Raw genomic sequence first — 17,124 nt, forward strand, 5'->3', positions numbered from 1 at the left:
CACTTGGCTGACATTAAAAAACTATAACATTAAAGACTTTTGAAATAATACTTAAAATGAGTCACAAAACTAGCTATTGATAGGAATTTGTGGCTTACATCTGTTGATTCATTATGCACTTATGAAATGGGGAAGAAATGTAAAATTTAAGCTCTTGTCAAAGCTTGCCTGGATGTGATCATGGTTAGGATACTGGAAATAATAATCACACTGTGAATCAGTAAGGCAACTTCTTTAAGAACAACAACAAAAATATTACAGTCAGCCTTTCTTTTGCTAGATACTGGCTGTATTTATTGGTCAGAACAGATTTTTTAATCACCGTGACCTATTCTCCTATTGTGATGAACACTAGTCACTGGAAACAGTAGAAATAAAAGAAAATAATGGTGCTTATTGGTAGAAGTTGTGTCTTCCATTAATCTAAAATCTCATCTAATCTAATAGATCATTATCCACAAAATTAGTGACATATGCATATAAAAGCTAACTTTATTATCTCCTCTATCAAAAATTATTTTTTTTCTTACAATTTGGGCAGGCTTTGAAGTGACTTAGAATTCACCTAATTATTTTAAGATAAACTCAGCTCCTTGTAAATTACATAAAAACTATTACTCAGGAACCTGATATATAATGAATAAAATTATAAGAAGTCATTTTTATATGATACATTATGAATACTATGTATATTAATATCACAGTAGCTTTCAAATACCATCACGTTCAGAAATACTGAATTTTTAGTGTAAGTATCCATTCCACTGGAGTCATCTTTTGCAGTGTTCATTCAAATACTATGGTAGAAACACAACTTTACGATAGATTACCTGATAAAAAATAAGTCAAACACTGCCATTATGAATTATACCACATTGGTTATTCCCATTTAGAGAATTCGGAATACTTTTGTTTCACTAACTGGAAATTTGCTAAAGATGTGTGTGTGGATTGTATAAATACTAATGGCTAAAATCTATTGAGTACTTATTCTTTCTAGGCAAAATGCTAACTACTTAAGAAGCACCTAATCCTTAAGTCCCCCCTACGGAGCCTATAACATAACATTCATCTTATAGATAAATAAACGAAAGCACTTTACACAACTTGCCCAGTGTCACATATTGAATGTCAGGGCCAGGATCTGAATTCTGTTTGGTATGATTCCAAAGCACACTCTTAACCATCATGTTATTGCTCTTTCTTTTTTTTTTTTTATGACTGAGTAATATTCCATTGTGTATATGTACCACAACATTTTTATTCATTCATCTGTCTATGTATATCTAGGTTGCTTCCACTTCCTGGCTACTGTAAATAGCTATCCATTGATTTTTAATGCTCCCTTTGTCATATTCCAAGAGCTTCTTTTGAGAATTTCTCTTTCTAGGTTATTAATTCTGTTCCATTGACATATGCTTCTCTTGCTGCATTAATACCAAAAGGAATGCTTAAATATAGAAAGACATGTCCTCTTTTATTCTTCACATTCTTCCTAATTTTCTTGTACCTTCATGACTGTTTATTTTTACACAACATTTTAAAGCTCATCTTTAAGCTCCTCAAACATGGTGGGGAATTTTATTTCAAACACACTGAATTTGCCAATTAATTTTTGAGATTTTCACCTTTGTAAGAACAGGTTTTCCAGTATATGAGCACACTGAATCTACAGATCCTTATTTATATTCCACAGTAAGGTTTTATACATATTTCTATACAAATCTAATGCATTTTTAATTAGACTTATTACTAGACATTGACTTGGTTTTGTTCCTTTGTTAATGTTTTCTTTTAAAAATCATTTTTTCTATATAAATTGTCTAGATATTTGCTGCTATTGGATTTTTTTTTTTTGACAGCTTTAATTTTTCAGCACTTTATTTATTTTTTTTTTTGATAAATTTAATGCCTTTTATTGCCATACCTCATTTTACTGTGCTTTGCTTTAGTGAGCTTTATAGATACATGTTTTGTTTTGTTTTGTTTTTTTCCTTGTTAATTTTCTGTTTAGTTGATCTATCCATAAGTGTGAGTGGGGTATTAAAGTCTCCCACTATTATTGTGTTATTGTTAATTTCTCCTTTCATACTTGTTAGGATTTGTCTTACATACTGCGGTGCTCCCATGTTGGGTGGATATGTATTTATAATTGTTATATCTTCTTCTTGGATTGATCCTTTGATCATTATGTAGTGACCTTCTTTGTCTCTTTTCACAGCCTTTGTTTTAAAGTCTATTTTATCTGATACGAGTATTGTGACTCCTGCTTTCTTTTGGTCCCAATTTGCATGGAAAATCTTTTTCCAGCCCTTCACTTTCAGTCTGTGTGTGTCCCCTGTTTTGAGGTGGGTCTCTTGTAGACAACATATGTAGGGGTCTTGTTTTTGTATCCATTCAGCCAGTCTTTGTCTTTTGGTTGGGGCATTCAACCCATTTACGTTTAAGGTAATTACTGATAAGTATGATCCCGTTGCCATTTACTTTATTGTTTTGGGTTCGAGTTTATACACTGTTTTTGTGTTTCCTGTCTAGAGAATATCCTTTAGTATTTGTTGGAGAGCTGGTTTGGTGGTGTTGAATTCTCTCAGCTTTTTCTTGTCTGAAAAGCTTTTGATTTCTCCTTCATACTTGAATGAGATCCTTGCTGGGTACAATAATCTGGGCTGTAGGTTATTTTCTTTCATCATTTTAAGTATGTCTTGCCATTCCCTCCTGGCTTGAAGAGTTTCTATTGAAAGATCAGCTGTTATCCTTATGGGAATTCCCTTGTGTGTTATTTGTTGTTTTTCCCTTGCTGCTTTTAATATTTGTTCTTTGTGTTTGATCTTTGTTAATTTGATTAATATGTGTCTTGGGGTGTTTCTCCTTGGGTTTATCCTGTTTGGGACTCTCTGGGTTTCTTGGACTTGGGTGATTATTTCCTTCCCCATTTTAGGGAAGTTTTCAACTATTATCTCCTCAAGTATTTTCTCATGGTCTTTCTTTTTGTCTTCTTCTTCTGGAACCCCTATGATTCGAATGTTGTAGCGTTTAATATTGTCCTGGAGGTCTCTGAGATTGTCCTCATTTCTTTTAATTCGTTTTTCTTTTATCCTCTCTGATTCATTTATTTCTACCATTCTATCTTCTAATTCACTAATCCTATCTTCTGCCTCTGTTATTCTACTCTTTGTTGGCTCCAGAGTGTTTTTAATTTCATTTATTGCCTTATTCATTATATATTGACTCTTTTTTATTTCTTCTAGGTCCTTATTAAACCTTTCTTGCATCTTCTCAATCCTTGTCTCCAGGCTATTTATCTGTGATTCCATTTTAATTTCAAGATTTTGGATCAATTTCACTATCATTATTTGGAATTCTTTATCAGGTAGATTCCCTATCTCTTCCTCTTTTGTTTGGTTTGGTGGGCATTTATCCTGTTCCTTTATCTGCTGGGTATTCCTCTGTCTCTTCATCTTGTTTAAATTGCTGAGTTTGGGAGTCCTTTCTGTATTCTGGCAGTTTGTGGAGTTCTCTTTATTGTGGCGTTTCCTCGCTGTGTGTGGGTATGTAGAGGTGGCTTGTCAAGGTTTCCTGGTTAGGGAAGCTTGTGTCGGTGTTCTGGTGGATGGAGCTGTATTTCTTCTCTTTGTTCAGTCGCGCTATGGGGAGGGAGGGAGGGATGCTGCAAACAAATGACACTGGCGTGCGCTCGCAGTGCCTCAGCCACACTGGGTCTGCCCCCGCTCACAGCGCGTGTAGCCTCCCTGCCCACACTGCTCAGGCTCTAGGTTGTTCCGCCGGGAACAATCCGAGGCTGGGCCTGGGTTGCATGCACCTCCCAGGTCCAAGCCGCTCAGGTTCAGGCACTCAGGTAGTCCTCAGAGGCGCAGACTCAGTTGGGGCTGCGTTTTGTGCTCTTCCCAGGTCCGAGCAGCTCAGGTGATGAGGTGTTTGGTGAGCGCCAATGCTGCGACTTATCGCCTCCCCGCCACTTGGTTATCTGGGTGTAAAACCGGCGCACCTTCTCAGGCAGATGTTGACCGTCCAGACCCCCAATAAGTTTTAGTTAGCAAAGAAGCCAATTTTATAGATAATGTCTCTCTGGGGCTGCGATTGCCCCCTTCCGGCTCTAACTGCCTGTCACCGGAAGGGGAAGGTTTGCAGCCGGCTACCTCTGTTTAGTCCTTTGTTCCGTGCGCGGGCTGGCGGTGTCTTAGGTTAGGGCTGGCTTTTCGCATGGTAGATATCCCACAGTCTGGTTTGCTAGCCCAAATTATTTCGCTCAGATAGTGCTCAGGGTATTCAGGCCAGATTCTTACTCTCAGCGATGCAGCCCGCGCCGCGCCTCCCTGCCCAGCCCCCGCTTGCTAATGGCGGATGCAGGCGTCTGTGCTGCTTCTCCGCTGGAGGAGTTACCGTAGGGCTCGCAATCTGCGAGTTTTAATTGTTTATTTATTTTTTCTCCCTGTTATGTTGTCCTCTGTGCTTCCAAAGCTCGGCACGGATTCGGCAGTGAGAAGGTTTCCTGGTGTTTGGAAACTTCTCTCTTTTTAAGACTCCCTTCCCGGGACGGAACTCCGTCCCTCCCTCTTTTGTCTCTTTTATTGTCTTTAATATTTTTTCCTACCTCCTTTTGAGGAGTTGGGTTGCTTTTCTGGGTGCCTGATGTCCTCTGCCGGCATTCAGAAGTTGTTTTGTGGAATTTACTTGACGTTTAAATGCTCTTTTGATAAATTTGTGGGGGAGAAAGTGTTTTCCCCGTCCTACTCCTCCGCCATCTTGGCGCCTTCCCCCCATGTTATTGCTCTTTCGTAGACTGTCTTCCAAATTCAAATAACAACCCTCAGCAAGCTTCTTAAAGGTACTGGCTAAGGCTTACTCATCTGTTTTCCTTAGTGCCTGGCACAAACTTTGGTGCGCTGCAGAATTCAACAGTGTGTGAAGAGAGAATACTGAAGTAAATGGAAAGGATAAAAAGATATTTGAGGTAACTAGTCATATGTTAATTACCTAAGTCAAACTTATAGTCGAAGCTTTATTAGGCAATGGTGTTCCTTTCTAATCGCCTACATAAAACAAATATATTTGACAACTGGTGCTTGTAGAAAATACCAATGGCAAGGCCCCAGCAACAGAGACTGTGATAGAACTGGTTTCAGTTGGGGCCTGGGCATCAATATTTTTAAAGCTCCCAAGTGATTCCCATGTACAGCCAGAGTTGAGGATCAGAGTCAGTGACCATGTTTCATAGTAAAAAAAAAATAAGGATCTTTAAAATCTTGGTCTGCAATAAGACAAATTTTCTCTGTCACATTTTGCTTAAAGTAATCTTGTCACTTTGTAGGCTGGACATGGACTTCAAATACTAGATTATGGTTTCTAAATTCTGACCTATTATCCATCAACACTCTAGGCCCAAGGTTTTTTTCTTATTATTGTTGTTGAAAAATTTAGTATGTGATGTTATGCTTTTTGAACCACATATAGCTGTCAGATTTTAATTATCTCATTTTATACTTAAAATAAGTAAATTTGAATGAGGTTTAATTGGTTTTTATTCCCCTGAATAACACTTGCACTAAGAACTAGCTTTTACTTATTTAACATAGAAGAGTATTATGATTATTTTCAATATCTATGTAACTAATTTTATATCTATGTAACTAGTTTTAAGAGCCTTTAACAGAAGATCAGATTAAGAAGTCCCAAATTTTAAACTACAGTATCTTAGAATGCTTTCCTGAAAGGAGAATATTTTAGAATAATAAAAACAATAAAGGATCCATCACTCAAAATCATTCTGTGGATAATGGATAAGGAGTTTGGGATAATAATTTAAATCAAAATATTACATTTAGTTAGATAAAATATGAGCAGGGTTTAAAAAGTAATTAAAGAAAAACATTTTTAAAGTTTATTCATAATTATGGAATTACTATACAACTTGAAACCATTAAAATGTAAGGAAAAGACCAATTGTAAAGAGTATTACAATTTAAAACCCCTTAAGGAATTTATATTACAAATAATTGAATTCTTCTAACTTAAGAACATCTTTAAGGATATTTAAAATCATTAACTCAAAGTCCTACTTTTTAATAAGCTAATATAAATAGGCAGAATTTCTTAAGTAGTGGCATATATATTACCTGAATGACTTTAAAACGATAATTGAGAACCTAACTGGTTGCACTCAAATCTCCCTTTTTAATATATTTTTACTTCAAGCACCATGTGAACTCCTCTATATATCTGTATGACTCAGACTCCTGTAAACATTATTTTAGATGCATTAATACGCAAGGAAAGGCATTTATTAAACTAGTCAATCTTAGTAAGCAGAACTTTCAAAAGCAAATGATCTTGCCCCTCTTTTCAAGGTATCTTAAAGACAAAAATATGAACAATAAGGAGGCCACAGGTATACTCTGGTTAGTTAACAAGCTATTTGACGCAGTTCTATGCGTTATTTTAAAACAATGGTCAGTTCTTCTATGTGGAATTCAACCCTTTTTGCTGGTCTGTTTGTGTGGAGAGACTCCATGGCGGATAAAGCGGATAAAGCATGACCTTTTTAAAAAAGGTCACTTCCCCTGTAAGCTAGCCATCAGCTAAAGCTACTGGACAAAGCTGTTATTTTCACTCATCTCTTTTTACCTCTTGATCTGGATACACAATATTGATTTACTCACCCTGAATGAATAGGGCTGGAAGAAAGAGCCACGTTGTCCAAGTTCTCAGTGCCCCAGCTTAGACGATAAGAATTCCTTTCTGCCTCCTTGGCTAGAGTTGTCACCTAAACACAAAGAACACTGGATTTAATACGAAAGACTTTCTTTCAATTAAATTAAAATATAATGAACTTCAATAATTGGAATCACAGGAAAGTGGTATTACATGGAAAAACATTCATTTAAAAATATGATATGAGACTAAGGCATTTAAAAATATATCTTTATAATGCATTCCAATTTAAATTACATTACTGATGTAGGGTTACACTTGAGTAGTTGTCTATGAAAATCATTGGTTTCATTTACTTCCTTATATATAGTCAAACTGATAAAACCATATCTAAAATTAAGTTCATAACAAATTCTACACCTTTTCTCATAGAAAACAATTTTAAATATTGAGAGATATATTTTAACCTGTACCTTTTATCTTATACTTTAAAATGCATCCAACCTTACATTTTCCTTTAACAGAGATTTCACAAAGAAATTGAGTTTTATATATAATCTTCACAGAAGAATCCAGTATAGCTTAAGACACAAGTAGTATATTATTTTAGAAAAACTCTGCTCATTGAGAAATGCAGCAAACTTTCTTTATGCTTTTGAAAAACTTGTAAATCTCTTATGCTAGGCTTATTGACTGAATTAAGACAGTTTTTTGTTTTTTTTTTTTTTAGGTTAAAAAATCTTCTTCCAGACCTAGCCAACATCAGATAACGTTAAAAAGACCTCCAGAAAACAGAAACGCAAAGGCAAAAAGTCACATACCTGGTGACTGGGGATCACAACTGCGTCGTCGATCATGGCACTGTCCCTCAGGTACGAGGCATGGCTCAGGGTGTGAGACCTGTCGGAACTGAAGGATCGAAGGCTGGTAGGTTGGCAGGAGGTCATGGTGATATACCAACAGCAGTAGTAGGGTTGGGAGGATGGAATGATGAGCCGAGCAGGAGAGTGAAAAAAGCGTGCTATTAGCTAACAGTGCAACTTCCAGGGGGACATAAATCGCAACCGTGGAAGAAGGAAACCCAGGTCTCTGTGTTGCCACACCTCTCTGTCCAGCAACTAAACTAACACATCTTTTGACTGGTTCCTACCACTCAATGGCCAGGGCACAAGGGAATCCAGAAGATAAAATTTGATACTCCTAACCTGATTCATTTTCTTCCCAGAAATGTTTTAAACCAGCAACTGTAGCTTACTGCTAGTATAAGAAATTCACACAGAAAGTAATCCCAGGATAGACTGCTTAAATCTGTGTTAAATGTAAATCTCCCTGCAGCTAGAAAAAATATTAGTAGAAGACAGCCCTCGGAGAGAATGAAACGAAAGCACAGGTTTCATTTTCACTCATTTTCCTCTCTCTCCACACCTCTTTCTCCTCCTCTCCAGCTGTGAATGACTGAGTGTCGGTGCACACCCCTGGAAGCGACAGAGTGAGATGAATGGGGGCCAGATGCATGCTTCCTGTGGAAGTGCTGTTTCTCCTGTTTGTCTCTGGTGTTTCCAATAAAGGGATTTCAAAGGACAGCACCATTCCCTGTGCATGTCCTGTGTGTGGTGAGTGAGGCACCAAAGAACGCTGGTCGCTGTGGCAATGAGATGCAAGAGCACAAAAAACCGTTTCTAACAACACACGCGCACACACACATCTGCCAGCGTGAAAATGAATTGCCAGCGGACACTGACCAAAACTGAGGCTTGGCTTCACAATGGGATTTAGGCTTTGATAAGCAATGCTTTACATTTTTGGCAAATCTGAATTTCAAAGTTCTGAATTACATACTCATATGTAATGGGTGAAACTCGATATTTGCATAGATGCAATTCGGAGAAGGCAATGGCACCGCACTCCAGTACTCTTGCCTGGAAAATCCCATGGATGGAGGAGCCTGGTGGGCTGCAGTCCACGGGGTTGCTAAGAGTCGGACACGACTGAGTGACTTCACTTTCACTTCTCACTTTCATGCATTGGAGAAGGAAATGGCAACCCACTCCAGTGTTCTTGCCTGGAGAATCCCAGGGATGGGGGAGCCTGGTGGGCTACCATCTATGGGGTTGCACAGAGTCGGACACGACTGAAGCGACTTAGCAGCAATTTGCTTACTTCCTAGTCAATTTGTACAATCAAATGACAAACACATTGGTATCTTAAATAAACTATATTTTATACATGTTAGCCCAAGAATTAAAGATCTGTATTCAGAATACTCTCGCCCAAAGCCCACAAGGGAAAATAAAGAGATAGGCAAACTTTCAGCTTATTTATGGAAGCAAGATTTCATTTACTTTCAGCTAGTAGGTATTTGGCCAGTGAAGCGCTATAGAATTATGGACTAAACATCAATTTAGCAGATCTATTAGTAGAAACTATTTTCTTTTGCAAATATACCTAAGTTTGTAAGCCATATATTGTCATCTTTGAGAGGTGTCAACATCTCCAACTATCTTTGAGGAAATCATCACTTGGTAGATAATTTATAGTAATTTGGGGCCTTCTCCTATTTTGCTGTAGGATCTATGCCCCAAAGTAAATGCTGAATATTAGACGGTAAGTGTAATTGATGTATTAAAATTCATGTATTAAAAAAGTTAAATTATCTGATCCTATGTTTTTACACCTATATAAGTCTGTGTGTTTATAATACAATTAAATCTAAATAGAATTTGTCAATACACTATTTTATGCTCTACAGGCTTTTGGGGAAGATAGAGGCTCCTGACACGGCCATGGCAGGAGGAGCCTGGATGCCAAGCAAACAATTCACAGGGGTTTTAGTTCTGGCACCTGGAAGCAGCTTATACTATAGTTATTTTTACAGCTGTGCAGCTAGATTTTGATGGTGCACTTCATAAATAGGCTACTGTGACGAACCCTGGCCTGACTTTGAAATTGAGGATAGGAAGGGGATTAAACTATTGGGAACAGGGGTCTTTAATCTCAGCAAAAGCTTGTCTCAACTGGTGGACTGAGTATTTTTTTTTTTCCTGCTTTAAACTACAAAGATAGCTAAAGATTCACTTGTATGTGTTTTGTACCAGGCAGCACTAGGTTAACAGCTCTTCAATTCTATTCTCCTTTATTTTCTTTTGAATTGAACCAAGAAGGGAAAAACAGAGAGGTCAACCTCTTGAAATGATATGTTGTCTATGGGCTCATCATCTTCCCCCATCAAGATCTACTGGGTTTAGATGTATTAATTACATAGTCTCTATGCTCAGCTTTGAAATTCATAGATCCAGACGGTGACTTGATACATTTAAAAGTGCTAGATTTATATTAATGAACAGCACAAAAGGACCAACAGGCACTGGAGTACAAGAACAAAAATGCCTGCTCATAACGGCAAGTAGAGACTCCATCACTATGTAACTTTACCCTTAAATGCAGCCATGGAATGGTAGAAACACAGGTCTCAAAGGCAAAATAGATATTTAGCTTGGATGGGAAAAAACTGAATGGATAAAAAAAAAAAGGCGCCTCAGTTAAGACCCAGTGACGTGGCTGCCACCACTGTTTACACTGTCGAAGTGTAAACTTGTAAAAGGGCAGCCAGGTCTCAACTGCCACTCTCAGGGAGGCCCCATATCTGAGTGGGGGTGTGTCTGCTTTAGGAACGAGGTATTTAAGGGCTCCTTTGGGTGTGAATGGAAAGAGGTATTAATGAGGTTTTTAAGAGTTCCTTGGAGCGCGAATTTAAAGCCACATCCTGTAATCACTGTATCAGTAATAACGGTGGATTACTGATATCCATCGACCTAATACCTGGGTCTACTTTTCAACTGGTTTTGAACCAAGAGGAGAAAAGGGATGTTGGTGTTATTTTTTGTCTTTCCTAGAGTCCAAACACCAAAGAAACACAGAGGGAGAAGATAGGAAAGAAGGAGACAATACGATTACAAAAAGGAGATTAGGGTAGGGAGAAAAAGATATTAGGATCTACAGAGAGTGAGGGAAGTTACAGAGACAGAGTGAAGAGAATGAGTAAGTTAAAACCATATGTCTGAATATCTCTACCCTCTGATTTTATTTTAGCTCTCTCTGTTTACTGCCTTCTAAAATGCTAATTGGTATTTAATCAATGTTTATAGTTCTAATTGCTCTTTTTTCTATGATATCAAAGAATCTACTTAAATGAAATGAAGTGAGAATATTCCAAGAGTAAGGAAATTCTTCTCTAGTTCAAGTCTCTGGATCAGAAAGTGTTTTTAAAACACTGCAAGTAAATTCAAATATTTTGCAACAGAATTGCCACTTTTAAAAAATTAGGTTAGAGGTGGTGCTGTTCAGTTAAATTTGCAATAAAATATCCATAGAAGTGTAAATTTTTACATGCTGTTCAGCTAAGGGATGAGCCAAAAGTTTTTTTTTATAATCTTAAATTTATACTTTTTCACCATGATACAGCTGCTTTATGGACACATATTAGGTGGTATCAAAGTTTGCAATTTCACTGAAAAGTGCAATAATTACTATCTTAGTAAGCTGCAATATTTATTAGAAATTCAATTAATGGTGCTTTCAAACCTATTATAACAAGTGAATATCCCAAAATTCAATGTGTTTGCTTTAATACATGGGGAAGCTTCTGTGGTTCACTGTTATTTAGCTCTGCACTGACTCTGAATAGCACTTTTTAATTTGTAAGCAACAATAAAATAAAATGGAAACAAAATCCAACTAATCACATCTTGGTTGTGTTCCTATTCAATGTAATCAAAGTTTAGCTGTTTTTATTCCTCTGCATCCATATACATTTCGGGCATCAGAGTAATTTTTTCTATCATGTCCAACTATAAATAGGCTAATTACATTTCTTCTGGAGAAGGAAATGGCAACCCACTCCAGTGTTCTTGCCTCGAGAATCCCATGGACAGAAGAGCTTGGTGGGCAGCAGTGCATGGGGTCACAAAGAGTCGGACATGACTGAGTGACTTCACACAAACACCTTTCTTTTGGGGAAACTGTGCTAATGTTTGATCAACCACAAGGTGGAGCTGTGACAGTTAAAATAAAGTCGGGTGGGGGCGTGTCACAGACTTTCATCCTAGTAAAATATTCCTCCTTCTAGCTCAAATATTAATAGATACTCAATTTAATACATAAAAATCCTAATTTGAGAATAAATCCATAATTCTAGAATATAAGCAATCCTTGCCAAAACACACAAGTGTGCACGCATGCACGCACACACACACACACACAATACACATATATTGAGCAGAGAGCAGGGAAATGTGGATGTATCCAGGAAGGTCATGTTTTCATGATATGCAATTAATACCTACCTGGGTATGGTACTATTGAAAGCACACCAAATAAAGAAATGAGAAGGAAAAAATGATTACCGAAAAAGATAACATATTCAATTGGCTAAGCAAAACTAAAAAAAAAAAAAAAAAGCAACCATGAAAATGAAATGCAGACTATAATGCCAACTCGGAAAGGATGAATGAATCTGGTGTCTTTAATGCAAGTGTGGCCCCGGACAACCGATCATGTCTTTTTTGTTTCATATCCCCTGTCTTTACAAGCTGAGAAGTATTCAGTTTAGGTAGAATCCTCAAACCACTGATACTCGTCTTATAGAAAGCATTGTTCTAAATCTTTCTCCATACTAAGTATTTCAAAGTCAGCAAAAGGATCAAGTTAAGCACTTATTTGTAACAAGAGAAATCAAGCTGAAAAAAAAAGGATTTTTGGATAACACTAATATGATTATTCACAGACTACTGTGAATTTTTGCAAGGCCATAAATATTTCATTGCAATTTAAAGTCTTTCAAGAATCTCAGATTGTAAGGCTCAAATCAATCAGTGTATCAAAATTCAGAATCTAGAACACTGACCCCTCACAAGCTCCCCTACCCTCACTCTCTGAGCAGCTCCCCCTATATCCTGATCCCAAGGACCCTCTCCATCTAAGTCACTGAAGCCAACGAGCCAGTTGGGTCTTCTTCCTCTTCCTCACACAGCCCATAAAATCTGTCATCATATCTGGCCAGTTTTGCCTCACTGATATATTCTCAAATTTTTCATTTCTAAAATTCTCTCCAGGATTGCTACCACCCAGGTTAAGAGTTCAAGTCTTGTCCTAGCTCCTCCAGCAACCATTGCAGCAGTATTTTCTCAGATGGTTACTACTGCCAGAGGTAGGTAGCCCTTTGACAAAGCCGCTGAATTCACCCTCTGTCTCCCTGTCAGAGAGATCCATCCAAAATGCAGACCAGGCCGCCCCTCCTTCACACTTGCACTCCAGCCGCGCTACACTGTTACACTACTCTGTTTCTCTCATACACCACAAGCCTTTGCTCACCTCACCAAAGCTTCAAATGCCCTCCCCGCCTCTCCTCACCACTATTACTCATCATCCCTTCTCAATCTAGGCTCATCGGCTCCAGGAAGCCTGAGCCTCAGGGATCCAGGTGCACTGTGGTACCACTGGCCTCATCTTTCATGCCATTAGTTATGAATTCAGCAATTATATCTTAATCATCTTTGTACCTCCAGCACCTACCACAAAGCCAGTCCAGAAGGGCACTTATATGCACATTGAATTAAAAAAAAAGATAGGAGGGAGGCATTAGTACTCAAGGAAAAAACCCAAGGTAGGCTTGTTTTTCCTAATTATCCCTTTAAAATGGACTAGGCTTTCAGGTATTTATTTCTTACACTCCACATATGCTGGATATAGCCAAAAATAGAGCCAATATTAAAATTATAAACCTGAGATTACTGACTGGCAAAAGATATTACATTATATAAACAATTACACACAATCTAAATTGGCAGTGATAGATGAGGCACCATGGAATGTTCTTAGTCAGTTTGTCACAAAAAATAATAAACACCTGAGGTGCTAGTTAGTAATTAACCCCAAAATTGATTGTATGTTTCAGAATAAAATGTAAACCTCCCTGGATCTGGTGATAAAACCTGCTCTCCGTCAAGATTTTGCTCAGATTGCTCTTGGTATCCAGCCTCTTGGGGGATTATATTCCAATATTTTTCATAAAACAGTCAGTTCCAGGCAATGTTTCCTTCTCAATTTGTTATTTTTAAATCCTTCTTCACAGTATAGTTTGGTTCACAGAAATGAAATGATTCCACTAACAAAAAACCCCAAGGGGATTTGGGAGTACCTGTAACTGCCACTGAGTAAAGACTGCCCATAAGGCAAAACTGTCCTTTTAATTTGCCTAGAGAAAAAGTTATAGATGATTGAAAGTATCATACTTTAACAGTTTAGAGCTCTTTATTTGTCACGACTCTGCTTCTTACAAAGTTAAACTTTCACTAAATGACTTAATCTCTCTAGGCCTCGGTTGCCTTTAAAACAGACACAAAGTTGTTAGAGAATACCATAAGATAATACACTAACTGCCCAGAGGACAGGATACCTATGAAGTGTCAATGATCCTGTCTACACTCTCATCACAAAGGGAGCGCTTTCGGTGAATACCTGTCGGAGCGGCCCCCCTCCAAGCTGTAGCGCAGGTAATTCATCCCGTCCAGGAACTGACTGCTGGGGAGGGAGTCATCACCCAGCTCCTTTAGGTCCTCAGGTCTAAGGTACTCTCCCCCATCACCCGTCATTGTGTCATCACCTTGAAACAGTCAGAGAGAGATGGAGACTTACTTGTTGAATGTAGTATCAACTACAAAATACAATTATAATTGTGAAAAAAATCAGCATAATAGCATTGTCATCACTGAAATACTGCATACTGGAAAAAAAACAGAACACATGCAATTAAAAAGTGCTGAAACTCGGGGGAACAATATTTGACCCATTTTCCTATTACTTAACAAGAAGAAATAATTACCTGAATTGGAAGTCTTTTAATTTTTAGTCAACCTTCTTTACTCATTTTTTATCATAATAGCTGATTTATAGCTTTATATTTAACTTAATAATTAGTACAATATGTACAACTTAGCTTCTGAATGTGGTTTCAATAATTTTATACACAGTAGCCAGCATTAACAGTCTTCATGTAATCAACAACATGCTAAGAAATATCTATGGCTCTAAAACAAAGAAGAAGTGTACTCAATGGAGTTAATACGGCTTATATACAGATATTAGCAAAATACGCACATTAGGAAAAGAACACTAGAACGAAGTGGGCAGATTGTGACATTTTAATAAACAATCAGGGATTTAATTTTAAAAACATTACAGAGCTTAGAAAGGATGCTTTGGGATGGCTTCCCAAAGGTGAAGTACCAGGGAAAAAGTGAGCTAAGTAACGAAGCAGTGGCAGAAAGCGATGACTAAGTGTTGTAGTTGTCATTTGGAAGCACAGATGGCGAGAGCACATTCCCTGCCCATGCACTGGAATAGAATGCTGTCAAAAATACAGATTTCAGGAAATTCAATAAATGATACCTCATTCACACAAATGCTCTCTATACCATTAATGTGCTAGAATGGGGGAATAATTTAGCTAAGAGAAACTATTTTTGAAGATCCTTGAAGGGTACTAATCACACAAAGCCTGAAAACCTATGTAAGGGAAAACTTGAAGGAATGTACTTCATTTTTATAAGTTAAACATTATTTTAATTTCTTCTGTTTAAAATAACTATTTCAAGTCAGCACTAAGTTATTTATAAAGACACAGCATCAAAGAACCATAAAAGCATGTCTTCAGCATTTCATCACTTCCCTGTATACATGATCAGAAGAGCCCATAATCAAAAGATTATTAGCTTTCTAAATTACTTAAAGCCAAAGACAGCTTGAACAAAAGATCTTCCAGTGAATAGAAATGCAATTTATTTACCACTGGAGGTTTTTCTCAGAATCATTACACTTAATATTTGGCAGTTACAAGTCTCATCATTAAAATTACTTTTTATTTTTCCTCAGTGAAATAATTATATTTTTATTTAGTTTTAGTTGAGTGAGGCTACCCAGAATAGTAATTAAAAGTTGAGTCTTTAAAATCAGATAGATCTGGTTTAAAATTCTAATTCTGCTACTTACTGGCCAGTTAATCTTCCCATGAGAGTGATACTAATAATCTATCTCACATGCCGGGGATCTGAATTAAATAATACATAAGGACATATTATAGAGTTCTAGGATATAATATTACTAGGTATTATTTTTGTTAATACAAAATGGTCAAAGTGTTGACACTCTGAAATATAAGCTAAACTTTATTTATGCAAAATAATTTTTGAAAATATATAAAGAAAAATGTAATTGCACTGCTTAAACAGTTCATAAATCTGGTAACTCTAATGAAAACATGAGTAAATTTTTAAAATTAATTTTGTTAAACTGGTTCCCCCTCAAATCTTGTATATAATCTCTTCTTCAAAGTGTTCTCTCACAAAATCAGATGCAGCAACAGCAGCAACCCACAGATAAATAACAATACAGATGTGCGTGAAATGCATGATGCTAGTTAACTTTAAGGACCAAAAAGGCCAAAGGAGGGAGATCTCTTGTAGTGCAGTGGGCTGAGCAGTGTCCCCCCAAAATTTCATTTTGTCAACTTGGAGCCCCAGGATGTGGTCTTATGTGGAGTCAAGGTCCTTCTAGATGTAAAAGAAGGATTTAGATGAGATCATACACGATAATTTCAAAAGAAGTGTTTTCACAAGAGAGAGAGAAGGACACAAATAGAGGAGAATGCCATGTGAATGCAGATGTTAAAGAGATGTGTCTATAAGCCAAGGAACACCAAGGGCTGCTGACAGGCACCGAGGCTGGAAGAAGTGATCAAGAGTTCTTCCCTACAGCTCTCGGAGGTGAGCATGGTCCCACCATGGACTTCCAGCCTCCAGACCTGTGAGGGAATAAATCTGTGGTGATTTGCTGCAGTAGTCCTAGGAAATTCCAGGGAAGCTGCAAAAGGAATCGCTGAAGAAGGAATGGGAGCTGGTCAACTGCTTGGGGGCAATTGTGATAGGCAGCAGCTGCTGCTTCAAAGTTGCTTCAGTCGTGTCTGACTCTGTGCGACTCCACAGACGGCAGCCCACCAGGCCCCACCGTCCCTGGGATTCTCCAGGGAAGAACACTGGAGTGGGTTGCCATTTCCTTCTCCAATGCATGAAAGTGAAAAGTGAAAGTGAAGTCACTCAGTCGTGTCAGACTCTAGCGACCCCATGGACTGCAGCCCACCAGGCTCCTCCGCCCGTGGGATTTTCCAGGCAAGAGTACTGGAGTGGGTTGTGTGATTGGCAGAGATGAGTGTATTTTAAGTGAGAGGCTGGTGTGTGAGGGGTCATGGAGGGCAGCAAAAACAGTATGAATATAAGAGTAACATGCATTACTTACTGAGAGAATACTAAGTAGAATGACTTAGCATTAGTCAGTGTTCATGTTGGCGAGCAATGGGAAGAATCTACGAAGAAAGTCGGTCTCTGAACACAGCAATGAGATCAG

The 17,124-nt window shown here is 37.8% G+C and overlaps 1 protein-coding gene across 18 annotated transcripts in view; it reads right to left on the reverse strand.

Moving 5' to 3' along the window:
- ANK2 (ankyrin 2) overlaps positions 1–17,124 on the reverse strand; it is a 286,106-nt gene that overhangs the window by 60,814 nt on the left and 208,168 nt on the right. For 15 of the 18 annotated variants that reach the window (XM_070790805.1, XM_070790806.1, XM_070790804.1 and 12 more), the window contains 3 exons: positions 14,185–14,329; positions 7,491–7,593; positions 6,678–6,781 (listed from right to left, as the gene is read on the reverse strand). In XM_070790805.1, the coding sequence (XP_070646906.1) occupies positions 6,678–6,781; positions 7,491–7,593; positions 14,185–14,329 (352 nt within the window). The remainder of the gene's footprint in view (positions 1–6,677; positions 6,782–7,490; positions 7,594–14,184; positions 14,330–17,124) is intronic. The other 3 variants (XM_070790817.1, XM_070790810.1, XM_070790814.1) reach the window with 1 other exon arrangement.

The sequence above is a fragment of the Bos indicus genome, chromosome 6, assembly GCF_029378745.1.
Source record: "Bos indicus isolate NIAB-ARS_2022 breed Sahiwal x Tharparkar chromosome 6, NIAB-ARS_B.indTharparkar_mat_pri_1.0, whole genome shotgun sequence".
NCBI lineage: Eukaryota > Metazoa > Chordata > Mammalia > Artiodactyla > Bovidae > Bos > Bos indicus.